Source organism: Ictalurus furcatus, chromosome 26, assembly GCF_023375685.1.
Source record: "Ictalurus furcatus strain D&B chromosome 26, Billie_1.0, whole genome shotgun sequence".
NCBI classification, from domain to species: domain Eukaryota; kingdom Metazoa; phylum Chordata; class Actinopteri; order Siluriformes; family Ictaluridae; genus Ictalurus; species Ictalurus furcatus.
In genome coordinates, this window is record NC_071280.1 from 14201309 (window position 1) to 14224316 (window position 23008).

A 23008-nucleotide genomic window follows, 5' to 3' on the forward strand; every position below is an offset into this window, starting at 1 on the left:
ACTGTAAGTGAGCGGCGTAAGCGCTTTTTTACGGCTTATGAGTTGCAAAATCTGCTGAGAGCAAAATGTCTTTTATGGACATCCAAGACCTTTATTATAGCGGATGCATCTTTAATGGCTTCAACAGCTTGTGCAGAATAGAAGATTATATTGTGAAGAACACACACTGGGCAGATAAAGTTACGATGATGCAAAAATGCAAGGAGATTTTAGTGTCAGTCAAAAACTCTCTTTACAGGGGCAATACGTAAACATTATTGATGGCATGTACTCCAGAGGCTGTCTGGGGCGGGGCTTTAATCTTTCACATCAATGTTGCATAAGATAGAGGAGGAATTAATCGCAGTTTTCAGCTCACATCGTCAGATCTGTGATCCAATTCGAAATCTGCGAGGAGGCGAGTTATTCGGCTAGTGCTAAGATAGCATGACGGCTAGCTACGATGAAATGCTAGAGAAGCGATAGAAAAAAAAGAACAACTCTGATCATTGACTGCAATCGACTATATGCTGCAGTTTTTTTTTTTGTTTTTTAATCAAGGCTACATTTTGAACTTCTTTCTTTGTAAAAAAATAAATAAATAAATAAAATGATTTCATTGTGTTGTGTGTTATGAGTGTGACTGACATTAGCTTGTGCTTGTATTGTCTAGCAGGACTCCAATTATCCAGGAAGTTAGCTAGCCAATTCTAGGTTAGCTTGCTTCAGTTATATAAGTAAAGTGACTCAATCATATGGAAAATAAACAAATGTGCTGAAAAGAAAATTTCAAAACGGAAATGCATTAGGTTAAGGAATATCAGGTGTTTGCTGGAGAAAATGCATTAGCTATGTTGCTATTACATTAGTAGACTGGCTAGCTGGCTTAGTAGCTGCGTCCTATTGATTCTTTCCTGAGTCGCCCATCGTTTACAGTAACCATCCGCTTGAAATTTCCTTCTGGCACTTATCTAGGTATTATATGTGTATCTATATACAGGATTTCACAGAGGTTTTTTTGTGATTCTTGTGGCCAGAAATGTTTGGTTTTGTTGTGGCTTTTTCAAAACTTTGCGATGCAGTTTTCTGTGGTTTTTTTGAGTGTGGGCTTCTACTTGAATTTGGCGAAATTGCAAAATTGTTTTGCACTGTCTTTCGCGGTGATGTTTGTTGGGAATTGAGACCTTTTAGCTGTTCTTGTGAATTCGCTGTACGCGCGTCGTGATGAACATTGCTGTGTTTTCTTGATTTTTGCGCTAATTTCTACGATTGCAAAATCCTGGAGGAACTGATATACAAAAAAATAAAGAGCTAAAACAAAACATCCTCGTTAAAGCCTGATCTGAGGTCAGTTGCGTGGTTCGTGTTATGGCAGACGAGGGTATGGGTTCAGCAGGTGAATCTGATCCTGGATCAGTGTGAAAGATTGAGAATATACGAGTGATAAATGACTGGAGATGGACTGAGTCAGCACAAAGGGCATTTAGATAATGCAGGCAGATAGAGGTATAAAGATGGTGCAGCAGATGAAGTGATGAGGATGTGCCTTTCCGACACAGACGTTGAGGTAATTGCCTGGATTTAATGCATAATAGTTAAGACTGCGGCGAGGACAGCATCACATTAGGCAGCAATATCACTGGGTCACTGCTAGTGTGAATGAGAGTATGTGTGTGTGTGTGTGCGTCTGTGAGAGTGAGAGAGAGAGAGAAAGAGAGGGAGAGAGTGCATGAGAGAGAGTGTTAACAAGGGTCAGTGAGTGAATAAGTAACTGTGAGAAAGAAATCGAACAAATGTATATATATATATGTGTGTGTGTGTGTGTGTGTGTGTGTGTGTGTGTGTGTTTATTAGCCCACCGAACATCACTGCAGCATTTTCCTGTAAGTACTTTTCCTTTTATGGTCTATTTCGGGAATGCTTCAGATGACATGATGTTAGAGGGATCTGCGGCGGCGTGTCATCTTGAGTCAATATGAGTCACTTTTGAGTCTCCATCACACATCAGCGTTACCATGACACAGAAGTCTAGGATCAGTTATTCTCTCACTTTCCTTCTGAAGAGCTGGCTAATGTGGGGTTAGAAACAAACAAGGACTTCCCTGTCAAAAGTCCCCTAGAATGTTAGAGAAAAGGGCTCGGAAATGTTCGACGCAGACGCAAAAACTAACTCTTAAATTAACATGCAATATTTCAGTATATCCGGTCCAGCTTTAAGGAAAACGTCGGAATGCGTTTTTAGCCTCTTCGTGTAACATTTCCAAGTCTATCTGACAGATTACCTTTCAATGCGGATTTATTTATTTATTATTCAAATGGGGCCTCTTGTGTGGTGCAACTATCTAAGACTTCGTTACCATCAGCGGGTCCGAGTTGCATTACATATTTTACCGAGTTATACTGTACTTACTATAAAATTCATGGTAGTTACTAAATAATTCATAGATCAATAGCTGAATAATAAAATGCATGTTTTGAGTTTGCATGTTCTCCCCATGCTTCAGGGGGTTTCCTCTGGGTACTCCGGTTTCGTCCCCCCAGTCCAAAGACATGCACTGTAGGCATTTCCAAATTGTCTGGAGTGTGAGGGATAGGGTCAGGGTTAGGACACCCGTCCAGGGTGTCCCCCGAGTTGTGCCCTGAGTTCCCTGGGATAGGCTCCAGGCTCGCCGTGACCCTGTGTAGGATAAGCAGTGGGATAAGAGAAAATGGATGGATAGATGGATGGATGGAGGTTTGGTGTCATGTTAACAACGAAGCAAGATGATTCAAAAGTGAGTCATATTAAATCCTTGTTAATCCACATCTCTCTTGATATACAGTAGACAGCATGATGTGTGGTCTCTTGGTGGGAAGAATGGTCTTCTACATGAATGGTCATGTCAACCAGAACATTGCTATCCAATTAAATATATACATGTTAGGTCTCTTCCTATAATGTTGCCTAAGCAGCAGTTCACAAAGATGTGAGACAATAAGGGAGAAAAAATAGTGATGGGGAAAAAAAAAAAGTGAAGACTGGGTGACTGGGTGCTTTTCTCTCATGCTGTGCACTGTCTTTTTATAAGGTTTGAAAAAATGCCATCGTAAAGGTCAAATTTCACCTCTTGATGAAAAAACAGATGAATTTCTGACACTGTCTCTGTAGCTGTCTTCTCATGTTTTAGCTCTAAGCTGTGATTTTGCCACCTAAGCCACGCAAGACAAAAACGGGAACTACAAGCGTACTGAAACAGCGAGGACAGGATTAAATAATCATGCCAAAAAAAAAAAGAACCTTCTAAAATTTTCCGCCTGGCCGTTTTCAATTTTCTGCTCGTTTGGCCAAGACTCGGCTCACGTTTCCGAACAACTCCTCACCCCATATCCGTCCTAATTAGCCAATCCGGGCCCGGGGAGACGAGCTGATTTGCATAATTTAATCGTAAAGTGGTGATACAAATTTCGAAAAGCTGCAATCGTCAAATGATCTTTTCATCCTCCCAGGGAGAAAAATATTAATACAATTAGGCTGTAATTCAACAAGGAGAGGAAGGGATAAGAGCGGGGGAAAAGAAACACTTCGAGCGTGCCCCTTGTTAATTAATTTTTCTGTGGAGAATCGGGTTCTCCTTTCGCGACGATATTTAGCTGTAACTGGAATGTGCAGGAGCAGAGAGGTGCGATTTCACCCTATCAGGCATTCCAGTCTGTTCTTGATGACTCGTGTCATAGTCACTTAACATCTACCAAAGAGCAGTGAGAGAGAGAGAATGAAGATAACTAGACAGTCTGGGCCAGTCATTAAACCACCCTCCCAAAGGATAGGTGGCTTCTCACGAGCACTGTTCAACCAAAAATGCTTTCTTTAGTATCCGATTAAATAAAAATGACACGCTTCATGCCCCTGTCTCAAACATTCAAATGCTTGCGTGATGACGAGTGAAAATTTTGTCACCTCACCAAAAAAGGAGCGGCACAAAATCACACCAAAAACAAATGACACACTGTGGTGAAATGAGTTACTTGTATCATATGTAGGCAAATGGTTTTTAATCAGCTCGGTTTAATTTTATGGTTCTTGTTCCACTTTGTGAACACCCTCTTGCCGCCAAGTGACAACTTAAATTAATAACAACAGACACTTTAACACATTCAAATATGGTTTTCTCCATATTTAATTTGGATGTTGCTTCCACTACATTGCTACTAAAAAAGTAATGCAGGTTGAATTACACTCATATTCATGTACATATGTATATAAAGTATCAGAGTATATATATATATATATATATATATATATATATATATATATATATATATGTGTGTGTGTGTGTGTGTGTGTGTATATATATATATGTATGTATATATGTATATATATGTATGTATATATGTATATATATATATATGTATATACGTATATATATATATGTGTGTGTGTGTATATATGTATATATATATATATATATATATATATATATATATGTATATACTTATATATATAAAAAATCTGATTTTATTTAAATTTAATAGAACAAGTTTTAATATGAATATTAGTTTTGTCATAAACCTGATGTCAGCCTGACAAAAAAAAAAACTTGAGCACACTTCCATAATTGTCTATATACACCTACATAATATCATTATATATTATTGTCTATATGCACCTACACAATTGTCTATACACACCTACATAATATCTTAATATCATTTTAGGCCTTTTTTTTTTTTTTTTTTTTTTTTAAACGACAACACAAATCTTCATTCTCAGCAACCTGAAAGACAAGCACCTCTAACTCATTTTCACTGACATTTCTTTCTGTGCAACGTTGATGAATAAGGATCGGTGTGTGGATGGATTCTTGTTTAAAGATATACTGTAGGCTACTCATCTTTTTACATGTAATAAGTAGCTTACGATGCAGTATGTAATACTATATTTTAACACACTCTGACGTACGCATAATTGTGGGCTTTTGAAGACTGTAACAGACACACCTCGAAAACTCTCGCGACGTAGGCTGCATATTTTCAGCTCTATTTGTATCATTGTGTGGTATATGATGGCCATGCTAATGTGATTTGTGCAACTACCGACAGCTTATTAACTTTGCCTTTTGTTTTTGAGGACATGTTTTGATGTAGCACTGAACAACAGTGGTGGTTTTATGATATGGTCATTTATGATAAGCAACTGGATCAACACTCCAAACTGATGGCGAACTCACGCAACAATAAAGATAATACAGTTTGCTATTACTTGGGCTATGAATCAGTGGTTTAATGAGATACGTGTTCATAATCCTGGTATGCGACTTCAGATAATGTTCTTTATCACTTTAAAATCCTGCAGTATGACACTTCATGTTGTTTGTTTTATCATTTATCTAACTTCAAATGATAACCAGTAAGAGAATGACTAGGCCTGAACTGACTAGCCTGATTTGTGACAGTTTTTACAGTCAGTACTCGGTAAGGCCAATAATAAAATGCAAAATCAGCTATATTTTACGTTCTTTTATTTATTTATTTATTTTATTTATGCAAACAAAGCTGATTCAAATATATGTGCTTGGACCCTATACTGCAATGTAGCCTCTACGATGTTGTTCACACTTATGTTTCAGTGCTTGGACCCCTAACAGTCGTCACTAGCCCTTTAAATCACATTTATGGCTCTGAGCTGGAACTCTATATTTTGGAAACTGAATCCACACCTCTCTCACTACGCTTGGCAATAGAGCCGTTTGAACCAAATCTGACAAAATTCACAATTTTCATCTTTGTCTAAATCAAGCAAATCTACATATATTGCTGGCACTGTACCAGTAAGTGTCTTGCAAAGAATAATAAAGGCCTGTATTACTTTGCCAACTCACAGTCTTACAAACCACTGACACCCAAAAAAAAAAAAAAAGAAAAAAAAAAAAAAAGGGGTGTAAGAGCTCATAAATCAGCTTTGGTGGTCAACCGTTGAAGTTGTATTCAGACAAAGATCAGCTCATGAAATTTTTCAGATTTGCCCCCCCCCCCCCCCCAAAAAAAAAAGTGAAGACTGCCAGATTTCAGAGGGAAAAATGATTTCAATTCAGAAATCAAGACTAAACAAAACGTGCACGCACGTGCAAGCCTAAACCTCTACCAACCCTGAACCTCTAATCTATCTTTCCCACGGCTGAACTCATTACATTTGTAAGTGAACAAAACAACAGCGTTAATATAGTGTAAACTGGATTACAACTGCATGCTGGGAGATAATTAGTGTCTGTTATTATAATGAAATTATTATCACAGTATTCACTTAGGCTTGGGTATAGGCTATAGGCTTGGGTAGGCTTACAGGTGGAGGCGAAACCTTTAATTAGACATGTTTTGTTGTTTTTCCAGTTTCCAAGAAGAGATAAGAACAGAACATCTCTCACTGTGCAAAGAACAACAGCGCGCGCTGAGTGAAGAGGAGACGAGCAGAATGAAGCCGTGACATGTTATCAATACTGAGGCATTAGAGCTGATTGAGGCGGAAATAGACAAGTCGCCCTTCATCATCTACACACAGAGAGAGAGAGACAGAGACAGAGACAGAGAGAGAGAATAGGGGCTTCCAGCACTATTAACGAATCAACAATGTCTGAAATACTGCTCATGGCTGTTCATCAGTTATAAGTTGTTTTCAATCCAACCTGCACTACACAAATTCCCACCATACGCGCAAATGACAAAAAGCTGCCATGACAAGGACCAGATGGCGAGCAGCGAGCTCAGCAAAGTGGAATCCATTCAAGAGCAGGTCTAAAGCTGGCATGGTGTTATCAATCACACTGATATGACCCATAATAAAAGATCCAAAGATGTGTATAGAAGCGTTATCAACACTGCTTTACCACAAGGCACGAACACACACTGACCTGGACGTTTGTACTATATTTAAAAGTTTATGCAACTGCGTGTAGTAGGGTGATTATACACACCGGTGATGAATCAACTCTTTTGATGTTCTACGATATAGGATTTTACTGTGAAAGTTAATTATTAACTAAGCAAAATGTTTAGAATTGTCTTGTGATAGACTGGCATCCCATCCTGGGTGTATTTCTACCTCACAGCCGGTGTTCCCAGGATACACTCCTTTCCCAGGATACACTCCAACATGAAAACATGATAAAACACTTACTAGAGATGAATGAAAGTTTCTAAATGAACTTAAAAGAACTTTATTTCATTAAAAAAAAAACTTGCGAATTTGGACTAAGCAGGTTGATGGGACTGGATTTAATTCACTGTTGTGCGAATGGAAAAAGGGTTCACTAGGAAATTAGGGTTCATTTAGGACGCAGTGCTGTCTCGAGAATCTTTGTGACCAGATTCCTGAAGGACTTCACAGGTAGGACAATCTGAAGAACACTTAAAATGGACCATCTTCCAAGAAAACTTGCTTTTCTTTCTTTTTTTGTTGTTGTTTGTTTTTAGAGCGCACGAGCTCTATAATCCGGTTCCTACTCTTAATCTGGATTGTAAAACTGTGACTCATGGGAATTGTTACGAGTTTACGAAGCGTGAGACGATGTTGAGCATGAGACAAAGAATGAGACAGATACTCTTTTAAATCCACTTTACAGATAAGGTCATGTAGCCTAAAGTTCTATACGCACGTCCAGGTTAGTAAATATGAGTCATGCAACATTTTTGTAGTTGTTGTTGTTGTTGTAACACATTCAATGCATGCAAACTTAAAGCGCGCGTGCTACCCACCCGGCGTTGGTGCAGTCGTTGTAGAGCACCTCGAAGTCTCTGCGCGAGATAAGCTTGCAGCGGTTCACACCGGGCTGGATGGCGCCGAGCCCGCGCAACACACGCACCTGCTCCACGTTGCACACCACCGGAGTGATCTCCAGCCGCTTGAGCTTGGTGTACACGGTGTGCAAACCGCCGACCAGGTGCTTGAGGAAGAGGTCAAACGCCTGCGGGAGGCAGATGAGCTCTCGGCCATCCACAGTGAACGAGGCGAGGCGCGCGCCGCGCACCTCCACCAATCGACACTCGTTGTTGCGCGGCGTGCTCTCCACCGGAGACGGCGTGGCATACGCGGGCTTGTGCGGCGCGCTACCCACCGGGAGAGCCGGACTCGCAGAAGGCAGCAGGTCCGAGCGGAAGAGGCTCGAAGCTGCCGAAGGAGCGAGCGACGACGGCGATGGTGACAGACTCGACGGGCTCGAGGAGCCGCCACCGGCCGAAGCGGAGATGGAAATCGGAGGCGGCGCGTGATGCGCGAGCGGCGCTGATGGAAGCAAAGGAACCGACGTGGCCATGATCTCTCAGAGTTAACTTTGTTTTATATAGGCTATATATATATATATATATATATATAATGATCACAAAAGTGTTTTATGATTAAAAAGAAAGGGCAAAGCGGATTAAACTAGCCTACTAAACACACTAGAAAGTCCGTTTTGATTGTAAAGTGAAACGCGGCGATGTGAAGTCACGGCATCGATCAAAGCCTGATGATGACAGCGCGAGCGCAGCGCACAGGACTGACAGCAGCGCGCGCCCGGACCGCTCGTCTCTGTCCCGTTGTAGCGCTCGAGAGGAGGAGCCAAGCAGTGTAGGAGAGGCTGTGTCCAAAAGCACACAGCATACTACCTTAACTACCTTACTGTTCATTCTTCTGAACAGCTCGCACGCCCGGCTGAGGGAAAAATACACAGTTAAGAAAGTAAATGAATTAAAGGATGAGTTTGGAGGAACAATAAAACATGCATAGTATCTAACTTACTCCAAATGTGTTTCAGACATCTTTAGTGTCTGATGTTTACTTTTATATTTTTTGGACTGTCACATGAAAAGGAAGGTTTTAGCACCCAAAGTCCATTCTGTAAATCTCTGTTTTTTTTCCTAGCCTATATATAATAGTTCTTTAGTGATGACTCTTAGATTTGGGGATGTGGTTTAAGAGAGTGTGGCTGAATGCAGATTTACACTGTATGTTTTTTTGGGTTTTTTTGGCCAGATTTTGTTTTGACAGACAAAAAAAAAACACCCTCAGATAGTAAAAGAATTCTTTGGTCGTTGGTCTCAGAATGCATAATCTGACAATGCGAAAAGACAAAGACAACCAACGACAAAGTAGTACTGTCAGTGTCGGAAAGTTTTTGATGAAAATTAGAAAGGAGTCTGAAAGCCAGCAATTATGAGGACAGCACTGGAGGATGTAAAAACTCAAGGGACAGCTACAAAATACTCTACTGGAAGGTTTTTTTGTTATTGTTGCAGCCAAAAATGCTTGATTTTGTCACCTTTTTTTTCTCCAAAATTTGCAATGCAATTAGCAGTTTTTTTGTGTGCTTTTTTTTGCGGAAAACTACTTGAAGTCGCGAAATTGCAATCAGAAAAATTGTTTCACACGGTCTTTCGCAGTGATGTTTGTTAGTAAATCAGACTTTTTACCTGTACTCGTGTTCGACGCACGTGAATCGAAGACGGCTTTGGCCGAATGCGTGTTGTGATGACTTTACATGACGTGTCTTGGCCCAAATCTGCAGAAACTCTGTGGTAAATTTGAATAAAAATCCTCAGAATATTACAGCGTTTGCTTGATTTCATGTTCATTCCGCCATCGCAAAATCATGAAATCCCGTAGGGACTGTTTACAGAACCTTTCTCTTTATGCGACCCCATTTTCTGAGCCTGGCTCGCACCGGAGGATGACGTAAGCAGAAAGTATTCATTTTGTGTAATCACAGGTCTACCGTTAGAGGATCTTCAACTTGACAGTCTGTTATAGGACTTGGATTTTAAGATTTTACTGGGATCATTCTGTACAGTTTTTAACCTTAAAACATCAGCTTTAACGTGATTTTTTTTAAAGGAACAAGTAGAACTTTGCCAACTAGGTATGAAGAGACTAAATACAACCTCAATGGAAGCAAATATACTGTATGAAGGACATGTAGCTTAGTTACAGAAGATTTTGAGTGAAATAGATTCATTACTTCTCAGGCCAGGTGATGTTGAAGCTCCAGCTAATAGATACGCCAAAGATCTTTGATGCTACCAGTTTGTTAAAAAGTGTTGCCAGACACATGGATGAAGATGAAGTTTTGGATGAATCATAACTTGGCTGAATCCCAAATCAACATACACAAAGTTTACTACGTAGTTATTATTCCAAACCTTATGCAGTGTGTGTGTGTATGTGGGGCGGGGTAGTAAGGAGCATTTTGGCATTTACTCCCCAAGTTTGGTTGAAGAAATAAGGGCACTCTGGTACTTTGTGTCAGTGAGAGCAGACTGGTTCGCTCTGATTAATTCCCTGTGTGAAAACTTCTGATGAAGAAATACTGAAGGCCATTTAAATTAAAGCTCATTTAAATGTCACTCCTCATAGTCTGGACTTTACTATAATTGGCTATTTAATTAAAACAATTTTCATGGTCATTAATAGGCTAGAGCTCGAGCCTTGTAGTGCAATGACATGTTTTAATTACACGGTATTAGCAAAATGGATATGCTTTAGAAAGCAGGGTGGAAATTTGAATAAGAAATGATTAAGGCAATTATACATCATCCCCTTATGGAGGTATCAAATCTAATTGATGAACTTTATAAAATGGAGAAGGAGAGATTGGAAAGCAAACATGGGTTTAAACAGTATTTTTAATTAAGAGGTGGAGAAAATGCGCGCAAATGTTATTAAGTGCTAATCACGGGACTAATTGCATTTTTTGGTGTTACACTGTGGGTTATGTTAAACTACCAGACACACACACACACACACACACACACACACACCCTGACGCACATGTTGGTTTTACTACATTTGTGTGGTACTTCCATTGTGCTTACACACAACCTCTAACCTTAACCTCAAGGACAATGCATACACACACACACACACACACACACACACACACACACACAGGTGTTTATACTGCCACCTATTGGGAAGCTCATTAATGAAGCCAATGAACAAACAGAAATACTACTGTACATCCATAATAAGAATCATTATTTCACCGCTTATTTGCACTCATCATGGACCACTGAACATTCTACACCGATCTCCAAAGATGTCAATATGCTGCATTCCGGTTTGCATGTTTATAGTTCTAATAACTGATATGATATTTGGATATATTGTATTGTATTTTATTTTATTTTTTTTTATTCAAATGCTATATAAGTAAACTGGCTCAGTAGAGCATCCATTGCTAAGTAGTATATAGAGTGAAGAGTGAAGAGACGAGAACATAGATTAGTAATTAAATACATGTATTTTGTTTGGAGTGATCGTTTTTTTAAAGAATATTTTTGAAGAAACATGATTAAACAATTAGGATAATAAACCTAAAGTGATGAGTCATGGAAAAAAAAGCATAGAGTTAAGACAACAAAGTGAAAATAAAATAATTAAAAAAAATTAAAAAAGACTCTCAGGCTAAGAAAGGAAAGGAAAATAGAAAATTCCAGTAATCCACTACTGAAATGAAACATTTAGAAGTCAAGAACAGAACTTTCAGTTCAGCACCGTGGATGTGTCAGCATTGTCTTCCTTTATTTTCCTATGAATATTACTCAATCTTGAGTAACTTGCCAGACCTGTGCTTTTGATTTAAGTTGAGCCAGCGTTTGCTGTTCAAGTTGGCATGCATATGAGTGACAGTTTGACAAAGTTTCATAAATCTTTCTATGAACACATTCATAAGCAGATAATTATTCATAGGTCACTTAATCGTGATCTGTATTTTTGAAAGAATTTTACCATCACTTCTTCAAATGTCTACATGTAGACACATACACTTACCACCTACTTTATTAAGAACACGAATACACCTACACATTCATGCAGTTCTCCAATCAGTTAATCATGTGGCAGCATCACAACGTGTAAAATCCTGCACATACAGATCAAGAGCTTCAGTTAGGGGGAAATGTGATCTCAGTGATTTTAATCATGGCATGGTTGAGTTTGATGGGCTGGTTTAAGTATTTCAGAAAGTACTGATCTCTTGGGATGATTTCCCAACAGTTTCTAGAGTTTACAACATCCAGTGTGTTGCAGGTGAAAATGCCTTGTTCATGAGAGAGATCAGAGGAGAATGGCCAGGGTGGTAACTCCTGTAATGTAATTGGTAAATGGTAACTCACGTAACCACTTTGTAAAACCGTGGTGAGCAGAAAAGCATTTCAGAAAGGCACAAAATGTCAAACTTTGAGGTGGATGAGCTACAACAGCAGAAAAACACATCAAGTTTCACTCTTGTCAGCCAAGAACAGGAAAGCCAAGGCTACAGTGGGCACAGACTGGCTGAAACTGGACAGTTGAAGATTGAAAAATATATATATATAAATAAATAAAATTGTGTCTGTGACTAATCTTTTTTAATGTTGATTTCATTGCTTGTAATATATTTTGTCTGGTGTCTGTTTTTATTAAGCCGTGATGTAAGCCAAGATTTCTCAAGTCAACAGCAAAAAAAAATGAAACCGAATATGAAAACCGTTACCTTTAAAACGCATCATGTGTAAATCTGTGGTCCTTAAGGTTCCACTGGATATTATGTATCTTAAATGAGTTTTAAAGGAACACTACATTCACTTTCCCAGGGAAAAGTTACAAAGGAAAGGGACCAAAGGTGTTCCCTTGACAAGTGTCAGTGACAAGCGAAGGTACTTTTTGTGACAGTGCATGAATGGAAGCTCAACAGTTTGATCTTACTACAAGAGAACGCACAGTCTGTTTGTCTTTTCATAATATTTGGTAATGAATAACATTCTATCTCTACACCACTTCATCCTCAAGGCATTACGAACAGTATCTCTGGAGGAAGAAGGCATTCATCTAAATTAATACTGTCAAACCCCACCACACGCCCAAGCCCGTGACATCCAATACAATTATTACAAAGTCTCTTGTGTCCCCAATTTCAGCGCCACTTAAGACCTGTCGCCTGGATTTAGCGTCGCCGTGACATTTTACAGCACTTTTTTGCTGCTGTCAGCGTCGGCGTCTGTTAAAGTGCTACAAGTTGCTCATGAAACAACAGGGGGAAATAAACAAGACTTAGGCTTGTGTGTGGTCTTGCACGACGTGTAATGGCTATTTATTTTTGTAGGCTTAATACTCAAGAGCTTCCTGTTCATGTAATGGCCTTGAGAACAGACCGTGGGTAAATGATAAGCTTAACATGCTTAATATGTTTTAATTTGATCATTTAACATGCACTGTGGCCACTGATCTTAGAACATCATCTCAGATGGTGGTCCATGAAAGGGTTGGTAGAAGGACAGGGTGAATGCTCACATGCAGCCGTTTGCACAGTCTTTCCAAACTGAAGTGTTGAAAAACAACTGTATAAAAAAGTCCCTAAGGGACCAACTGATGAATGGTATCATTCCACCAACACCAGCCATGTCTCCTGACGCTCATACGATGCAACTGTAGTACAAATTTGGAAGTTCATTCATCTTCAGTAACTGTCTTATCCCGGTCAGGGTCACATGGATCTGGACCCTAGATGGTACATCAGTCCATAGCAGACACCCTGTACACACACACTCATACATTCCTTCATACCTGGGGGTCATTTTAGTGTAGCCAATCCACCAGTTTTCTTTGGACAGTGGGAGGAAACCAGAGAACCCATATGGAAACAGGGAGAACAAGCAAAACTCCATGAAGACAGTAACGTGAGCAGAGGATTGTACTGGGAATTGGCAGATGATGAGCCAAGAGAGCAAAATTTGGTGTACTCTCTGGGTGAGAGGGACTGATGAATACATTACTCTCTTCCCTGTCAATCACAGCAAGCCAATCTTTGGTGATTGGGAGCTCATGTACACTGTATGGCCAAAAGTATTTGGACACCTGACCATAATGCCCAGTGTAAATGGTCCGCACTTATATAGCGCTTTTATCCAAAGCGCTTTACACTGGTTCTCATTCACCCATTCACACACACACACACACACACACACCAATGGTAGCAGAGCTGCCATGCAAGGTGCTAATTTGCCATCGGGAGCAACTTGGGGTTCAGTGTCTTGCCCAAGGACACTTCAGCACGTGGAGTCATGAGGGTCGGGAATCGAACTGCCAACCCTATGATTAGTGGACAACCCGCTCTACCACCTGAGCCACAGCCGCCCAATGTGCTTGTTGAACATCCCATTCCAGATTTAGTCCCCCCCCTTTGCTGTTATAATAACCTCCACTCTTCTGGGAAGGCTTTCCACTAGATTTTGGAGCGTGGCTGTGGGGATTTGTGCTCATTAAGACACAAGAGCATTAGTGAGGTCAGGCACTGATGTCGGGTGAGCCGGCCTCAAGCATAGTCGGCATTTCAGTTCAATCTCATAGGTGTTCAGTGTGGTTGAGGTCAGCGCTCTGTGCAGGACTCTCTGAGTTTTCCACTCCAACCTTGGCAAACCATGTCTTCAGGGGCTTTGTCATGCTGGAACAGCTGGAACACGTCTTGGAGAAAGCATGTGTAAGCCTTCACCCTTTCCAGTTGCAGCTGTCGTACGATAGGTGAAGGTTGGTTGGTGGGTGGAAATTGGCCAGCGAACAAATTGAGGGAGAAAATGAAGGGGAAACTTCAATAAAAGAAATATCATTTAATACTTGTTAGCCACTTTAACCTTTAACCTGTATCCCAGCTGATCAGTGGCATTTGGGAGAAAGTAGAAGATGGCGTAAATTTGTTCTTTAGACAAACTATTTCTTCCTAAAGTTTGAAGTAATAGAGTTTCGCACTTATTCACTGCACCTCCTGCAGCATCTCTTCATTCACTTGCCTTTAGGTGCTGTAGCTGAACTCTATTCCCTGACCTCCACATCGACCGTGCTCCACTCCATTGTAATGCAAAGGGAACATTTGTTATAATGTACATTTAGCGCCTGTGAATGATCCTCGATCAATGAGACTATACGGGATAGACAGGAAGAGAGACAGAGGGAGAGAGAAACGTACTATCTGATTCTTAAGTGCCTGATAAATGGGCAGTACAAGCAACAGAGTGACTAATAGAGAGAGATACGTGTGTGTGTGTACGTAAACGTACCTTGCACTGCACAAGTACAAATCTTTACAGACTTGATCACAGCACAAGTCTGATCGATACGCCTCTACTGAAAGAGAATGACACGTGTACACTTATAGCCTCCTTATATAACTACAGTGTTTGAAGCATGAAAGGCAAATAAGGCTTTCAATTTTAGCTATAAGGTCCTTCCATTAATTTCTCTAATAAACACGAAACAGAAGGGTTAAAAGTAAATTTATCATCCATCCAGAATCCACCACACCTTAAACTGTTAGAAATGCATTGAATGGGTCATATAGAGGACCTTTTCTGATCAAAAACCTGATCTAGGATCAGCTGTCACATTTCACATCATGATAGATACAATCATATAAACAGGAGGGATCTGATCCTGAACCAGCTTTCTCGCTTGATAAATATGATAATCTTGATAAATATGAGTCCACGGTAATTTAATTCTCCTTGCCATGCGCACACCTCTTCTGATGGATTAATCGTGCCATTTCCACAAAGGTCCTTCAGGGGAGGATGGAATTCGCCGCGGTCACTGATGCTCAGTGCCATAACTCACCTCTGCCGAAACGTCAGTGCTGTATCATCTCGGCGGGATGGATGTGATTTTTGGCGTGGTCTGATTTAAATGTGTCCTTCACTGGTTTGAAAAGCATGTATTTTATTCCATAAATGATGTGGAATTGTGAAACTCAACAATAAGCACTACTGTGGTGCGAGTAGTATGCAACAGACTGATCTTAATCAATGTGAACATGTACCGTGTGTATATTAACTCCCTGCTCTATATAAATAAAAAAAAATAATGAATATTTAATAGATTGGGGTACTCAAACTTGAATCTGTAACCTTCTCAAAATAAATCTAACCTGTATAAATTAACGTATTCCAGTATTATTATATGTAACATATTACATCACGTACATATATATATATATGTACTGTACATTAAAATATATATATTTATATATATTTTAATGTACAGTATTTTCTATAAAGTATAGTTTTATATTGTTTTAAATGATAGAAATAAGAGGAAATTATATATATATATATATATATATATATATATATATATATATATATATATATATATATATATACACACATACATACACACACACATTTTCTTTTCTTTTTGTTTACTATATTTTTTCTTTTTTTTATTTATACTGAAATTGCCAAATTGGAGATATCAATTATATCTACTACATATTCATTTATTTTTATATAGACTAGGGCGTCAATATAAACAGTGTGCAGTTCCACAAAATATAATAAATAAAATAATACAAAACTATTACATATAATAATACATTTAAGTAATTTATAAATACTTAAATAATTAAATATAAAATTCAATAATTTTATTTTTTCATTGATGGTACTTGCATGCAATTATTTGATGTACTTTCAATTTTAAAAAAATACCTTTTTGTACATATTATATTTTTTAAAAGTTTATTATATTTGATTTAATATATACATATGAGTAGTCTGGGGTTACTATAAAGGAGAGTGGTAAGTGTGGATCGTTTTGTGTTTTTTTGCTGATGAAGAATCCTAGTTCCCCCAAATAAAAAATGTTCCAACCTTTAACCTTTATCTGTTTAATGTTCTGTAAAATGGGGCAGATGGAAACCTGTCTTTCTGCATACCCCAGAGCACAGGGTGAGCCATTGCACAGAGTTCCATGGAAGCCAATTCATTTGTTAGCTCTCAATCCCAGGATTTAAACCTTTTGAGAACCTTAACAGTGAGCTTCCACTATCCTTAAATCCCTAAATGAATTCATACAATTAAATTTGAATCATGGTTGTTGAAAGCACGTATTATACAGTATATGACAGAGTACAACAGGGCTAAAGCCTGCCTTAATGAAAATGTGTGAGTGAGGTTATGAAGGCTAATAAAAATAGTTTATGACACAAGCATAATAATACACACATACACTCTGGACAGTGCGCAGAGCTCTAGTCGTGAAGATTTAAGGTTTCTGTAGGAAACACTTATAATATATATTGCTTTTGGTTGGTCGCACTGTGAGGGAGGTACATATTGTTTTGTCAAGTGCTATGCATTAAGGAATTCTGAATACATCAGGCCGTAAACTGTTACTCCTGTTTTAGTAATCAGAGCAAATACAGAACAGAAACATGCTTGGTTGTGGAATAGCTGAGTGAAATAAATGTTAGACACAGGACTCATCAAAGAAATACAATAAAGAAAATGAAATAATCATCAGACTCGTCGGATGAGAAACGATCATCTCTCGAGTGCTATTAAGATGAGCTCGATCTAAGGGACACGCCTTTAATAACACTACGTTAACTCCTGGTTTTCCTCCAGGATCGCCTGAACAAGCTCTTAGATTTTTTTTTTAAATAACTGGCCAAAATGAATCTTAGTGACAGAAGGTGGCTGATTTGCATTCAATAACCGACAACTCCAGAAATCAAGTTCATTTCTAATCAAATTTGGTTAATTACGCATGAAAAGATGGAATTCCTGAGAGGGACGCCAAATGATCTCTTACTCACACTCTCACACTCTCACTACTGACTGAAAGTGTCACCATACATCATAACATTTGTTTATTTACTATTGTTCACTTACAGTTCGTACAGTAACGTTTATGTGAAATACGATTCCCGTATTAACGGCAGCTGTTGTTATTTCTTCTTCTTTCCAATCCACCACCTATAACCCCCATATCTACCGACCCAACCCCCCTCCCCCAAACCTGCCACAATCTTTCTCTTTGGAGAACAATAAGGAGGGAGAAGGAAGAAAAAAGAGAAGGAGAAAAAGAAGACAAAGATAGAAAAATATAAGGGGGGTGGGGGACCTAAGAAAAAATAGATGTGTTACGTACATGTGCACATGCTCAAAAACAAAACAAAACACAATTTGGCAGCAAAACAGGAATGAATACTTGGGAGAGAGGACAAAGTGAGGTTAAGTGTTCATTGAATAACACAGCTGGCTAGATAGCTTGTTAGTTTTCCTTTTACTGTATGGTGTTGCTATATGGCAACAATTAATTTATCTGCAATTTTTTTGAAATACACTAATACAAAACTACTTTGTTCCAGTGTAACTGGAAAAAGGGGGCTTTAACTTTGACAAAAACATTTTGTGTTATTTTTGACTATATGCTGTACTATATGACTCTACTTTCCACAATTGCACTTTTTTTCCCCCACCTACCCCGCTGAAAAAAATATTCAGTTAAAAAAAATCCTTAAAAACATATTTTTCATATAAATGTAATAATTCATGCAGTAGAGGGTTAACTAAGGCTAACTAGAACATTAGCATAAGCTTGCTACATAAAGTGAGAAGCTAGGTTAAAATACTGTAGACTTTAACCATTGGAACAAATATGAATACACTTCATAAATACAAACACACTCCTGAGAGTCTACCATGTTTGTCAGAAAGCGAGCAGTACTTTGGACAAGTTAACAGCATTATTGCCTACAACAAAGAAGACGCAAACAACGCTGGCCTCAAATTTGTCCAAAATCCTTCACATGAACTAAAAAAAAAAAAAAAGTTTCTTCTGAGCGCAAGGATGGAGCGCCTTCCATTGTGAATACAGTGTGTTTAGGCATCATGTTAGCTAGCTCCTCAAATGAGCACAAAAACCAGTTCAAAGTTATAACACAAGCCCTAACTTACAAGGCTACTACTATTTATTAGCACTTATTCACTTCACTACAGCTAACTACTGCGACCTCAGCAGCAGTGGAGTGATTTTTTTTAATACTTTGGTTCAGGGGCGGAGAGAGGTCGAGGGCTATTTGCTAATGCTTAACAGCATGCTGATTTTGATGGATCTGCTCCATAAGTACCGGACTTGCTCTCAGGTGCTCTCTCTCTTGCACGCGAGTTCTTCACAGATCATAGAGCATCTTCCCTCTATCGCTCTTTCTCATTCCTGTGAACACGCTCTCTCTCTCTCTCTCTCTCACACACACACACACACACACCTGAGCCCCCTAGTGCGTTCACTCCACGTAACATCCATCACACACAAACTAGAAGGCTCCTTCAACTGGCAAATAACCTTCATTCAAGAAGTGAAGTGGACGTGAATAAAGACTTCCTCACAGTCACTTGGGGAGTAGATATAGCAAGACCCACAGGAAAAGATGACACTGATCCAAATCTTAACCTTTAGAGTAATAACAAATTAGTGTGAAGGAGCAGCATGTAATCTTTATCACAATGTGAAGGTATACATACACTGCCCTGTTTGTGGGGAAATCATTTTAGTCCAGACTTTTGCTTTGCTAAGCAAGGAACAATAACAAGCTGACTGAGATTAGTAGGGTATCTGCTTACACACGACAATTCAAAAGAAAAATAAAGTTAGCTAGCTAGCTTCATAATTCTATTTTAAACCCTGATTGCTCCCCAATACCAAGAACTAATGAATTTAATTTTCTATTTCAGCGTTCCACCTGCCATGTCTTTATGCTTTCTTTAACCTACCTGAGGATAGATGGTGGCTAGTTAGCTAACTAGCAACTTAGCCATATACGCAATAATTATTTGACTGCTAGACAACTTCATAGTTTCATTTTCAAAGCCTGCCTCCCCCCGCCCAATAAAAATAAAAATAAAAATAAAAAATAAAAACAAACAACTAATGAACAAGGATTACATTTTCAATTTCATTTTTCAATCCACCACAGCTGTTGGCTTTCTTTACCCCACCTGAGGATAGATCGTGAACTAACGAACCCATCTTCACATTTATTCACTGAATAACACAGGTGTCTAGTAGTTTATACAGCAAGTTAGCCATATACCGTAAGCTATCATTCTTTACCTACTTACAGACATTGCAATTGATACATTGTTGTAAATTGTTAGCTAGCTAACATCATAATTCCATTTTTTTTTTTCCAAAAGACACTTTTAGTCACTGAAAATAGCTGGCTAATTAGCTAACTACCAATAGCCATATTAGCTATCTTTCTTTAACTACTTACAGACCTTGCAAATGACACATTGACAGCTAGATAGCTAAAAAAAAATTATTTCCAAAGAGAATGGGATTGAATTTTCTAAAACAATGACTTTTTGGGACTGCTTTTGGGTTTCTGTAGTGTATCTGAGGATGGATCCTGAACTAGCGCAAACTAGCGGCAGTGTTTCTATTGCTGAACACAACCATACTATAACCAATTGAATATCATAGCTAGCTAGCTATAAGTTTTGTTACACTCATATAGACAGCACAGTCAACAAATCTTTAGGGGTTTGCAAGCTAGCTTTATAATTCCATTTTAAAAAGCCTGACTTTTACCAAAATGCATATAAAAACAGTCTACATTTTGTAACCACTTGTCTTAAAAAATGCCACCTAGAAGCATTTGGCTAAACCACGTAGTGGACTTTTGTGTCCCACTGTTTTATATATTTGCTATAAATTTCTTATTTAGGAAGGCCAAATGTGGGTTTGATTTTGCTCCTATATGGGCAGTGACTTCTCCTGGACTCCGACTGTTACAATTTGACCAGTTTAACCAGCATTTTTGAAAGCAGGATGTGAAAATAGAGAAAATGATAAAAGCTGGCCACTCATGGGAATCTAGGTACCTCTTTATTTATCTTGCAACAAATTGAGATTATGAATGCCGTAACTCATCTCATCCAGGATGGTTGAAGTGTTCGAATGAGAACTAAAAAACCTCTTGAATCTCATCATGGCCATATGAATCAAAGCGAAGAGCATGAGGCCTGTCAACATAAATGCTCACCACTGACACACAGCCTTGGGGAGAGTCATTTTATAAGGTGGAGCTGCCATCAAAGGAAATTGAGCTTTGGGAAAAGTGCGTAGTTAGAGGAAAGATAGGAAGCTGACTCTTCCTGAAAATGGAGGCCAGAGAAGTAGTCTAATGTATGAGATTTTGGATTAATGTTTTGTCATGGCTGACCAAGATACTCATCTTGGATCAGCATACCGAAAACGAGTCTTATTGTCTAATCTTATTCGTGAGAAGAGAAACATCAGACGTCTGTTTGTACTGACTTGCAAACAGCTTCTCCCTAGGTTAAGAATGGAAATGGCAAATTTTTTAACATTGTAAGATAAGTTTACTTTGCTGACTCCTAAGCCATACAATTAAGTAGCTACTGGTGGAAAAATACCTTCCTGCACACGTGAAATCTCGACCAATGCTTACGTACTTTGGCTGCATTTGGACATACATCAAGTAAGTGCACACATGAGCAAGAACAAAAACCAGAAAGTGAAGCAAATAACACCAAAGACTCTTTTCCCAGAAAACAATGCGTTAAATGCTTTGCTCAAAGACCCAACATTGGCAGCTTGGCAGTACCAGGATTTGAACTCACAATCTTCCAATCGGTAATCCAGAGCCTTACCACCGATTCTGCTTGAAAAGAAGGCAAAGGTACAGGTACATCAACTCCACTCGCCACCCATAGACTACATTTTTGTGCAAACATGGCCTGATTGAGAATGACAGGGTGCTTCCGGTGCTGTCAACAACAATGTCTGACCAATCTAAGCATGTGGAGGGAGGTGTTCGCCTGACCAGATTGATGGAGCATAAAAATTAGTCCATCTACACTCATCCACACTTATCCACATAACAACACATTCTGTGCTGGCTCTGTGCGGAGTCCCCTGGGAGAAACAGGAGGTCAGTCAGTCATCACTTCTAAATGAGTACGATAGAGACCTCATCATGGTGAGCCTCCTTGAAGTTGGTAAAACCATGCTTCCTCACTGTATCATCGCTAATGCGAATGGATTATGCGAGTGCGGGGGTGCGAGACGTGGTTTAGCGACCTTCAGAACGCTTAATTGAAACAAGTATCGAGACCTGGCAGCGCCGTAATCAACAAAAACCATAGGCTCATTAATCATTATAAATAGTGCTGTCGCAAAAGCGAGCACCAGCATCATCAGCTTCTTTTGTTTGTCTTCTAGTGAAGAGCGCGACTGGGCCAGGCGCGGGTTAATGGGAGCCGAAGCACCATTTCACTGGCGACACTGATGAAAATGGGCGCGCAGGTGACAGCGCTCTATAAGGCTGATCATTAGGAAGTAATGGGGATTGATGCACTACGGATTGAGTTGGAAACAGAGCCGACACCCAGGAAGAGTTCAAGTTGGAGCTGGACAGCTGTGATGTAAAGCTTAATCTCAGACGCCACAGAATGAGAAACCTGTGCCTGGCTTGTTTTTCTGGTACTTAATCACCAGAGTGTCACTTTCAGTGGCATGGTGCACTGTTATGGCCTATTACTGCAGATTAATTTCCAAGAACAGACTTTGTGGTAGTAGTGACAATGAAGGTTATGGGCCAAGCTGCTCAATTCCCATCCTATCTGTTCAGAATTCAGTACAGTGTGATTAGTTGTAATGTGAATACAACAGTGTCTGTACTGAATACTGGCACGTCCCACGATGAGGACTACGGAGTACATATGGCCAAACCTGTGCGTTACTATTTTGACGAGCATGATGGAACATTGGGGCACTTTCACTTGAGAATCTCTGCACCTCAATCCCAGAGAAAACTTCAAGTGAAACAATAAAATAGTACCAAAAACTCTAGCTGAATTGCACCAAGTCATTTGTGTAGTGGACAAAAATGAACAGGAACTATTACAAGTATCTTATTTACAGGATTAGTACTGTTATTGGTACTATTATAACCGTGCATTTGGAAACAAATCACAACCGTGACTTTTTTTTTTGTCTAGAAAGTTTATTTGCTTACAGAAAACCAACATGATAGCTAGCAAACAACCCTCCTAGTTAAAGTTACTGAAACGTAGGCTAGTTATAGTTATAGCTACCTGTCCATTTTCAGCATTGGGGTGTAGACAAGACATTCTTATGTTTTAATGCAGAAGATGTTTAGTATTCTGATATATGATTAGTATATTTCCCATACTGTAGCTAAGTAATGCACTAAAAAAGCTATACACTAAGACACTGGCT

At 39.1% G+C, this 23008-nt stretch overlaps 1 protein-coding gene across 3 annotated transcripts in view; it reads right to left on the reverse strand.

Moving 5' to 3' along the window:
* dachc (dachshund c) overlaps positions 1-8477 on the reverse strand; it is a 73271-nt gene extending 64794 nt beyond the window's left edge. For all 3 annotated transcript variants that reach the window (XM_053615273.1, XM_053615272.1, XM_053615274.1), the window contains exon 1: positions 7708-8477. In XM_053615273.1, coding sequence (XP_053471248.1) covers positions 7708-8264 — 557 coding nt within the window. In that variant the 5' untranslated portion in view covers positions 8265-8477. The remainder of the gene's footprint in view (positions 1-7707) is intronic.
* Between the last annotated feature and the right edge of the window lie 14531 nt (positions 8478-23008).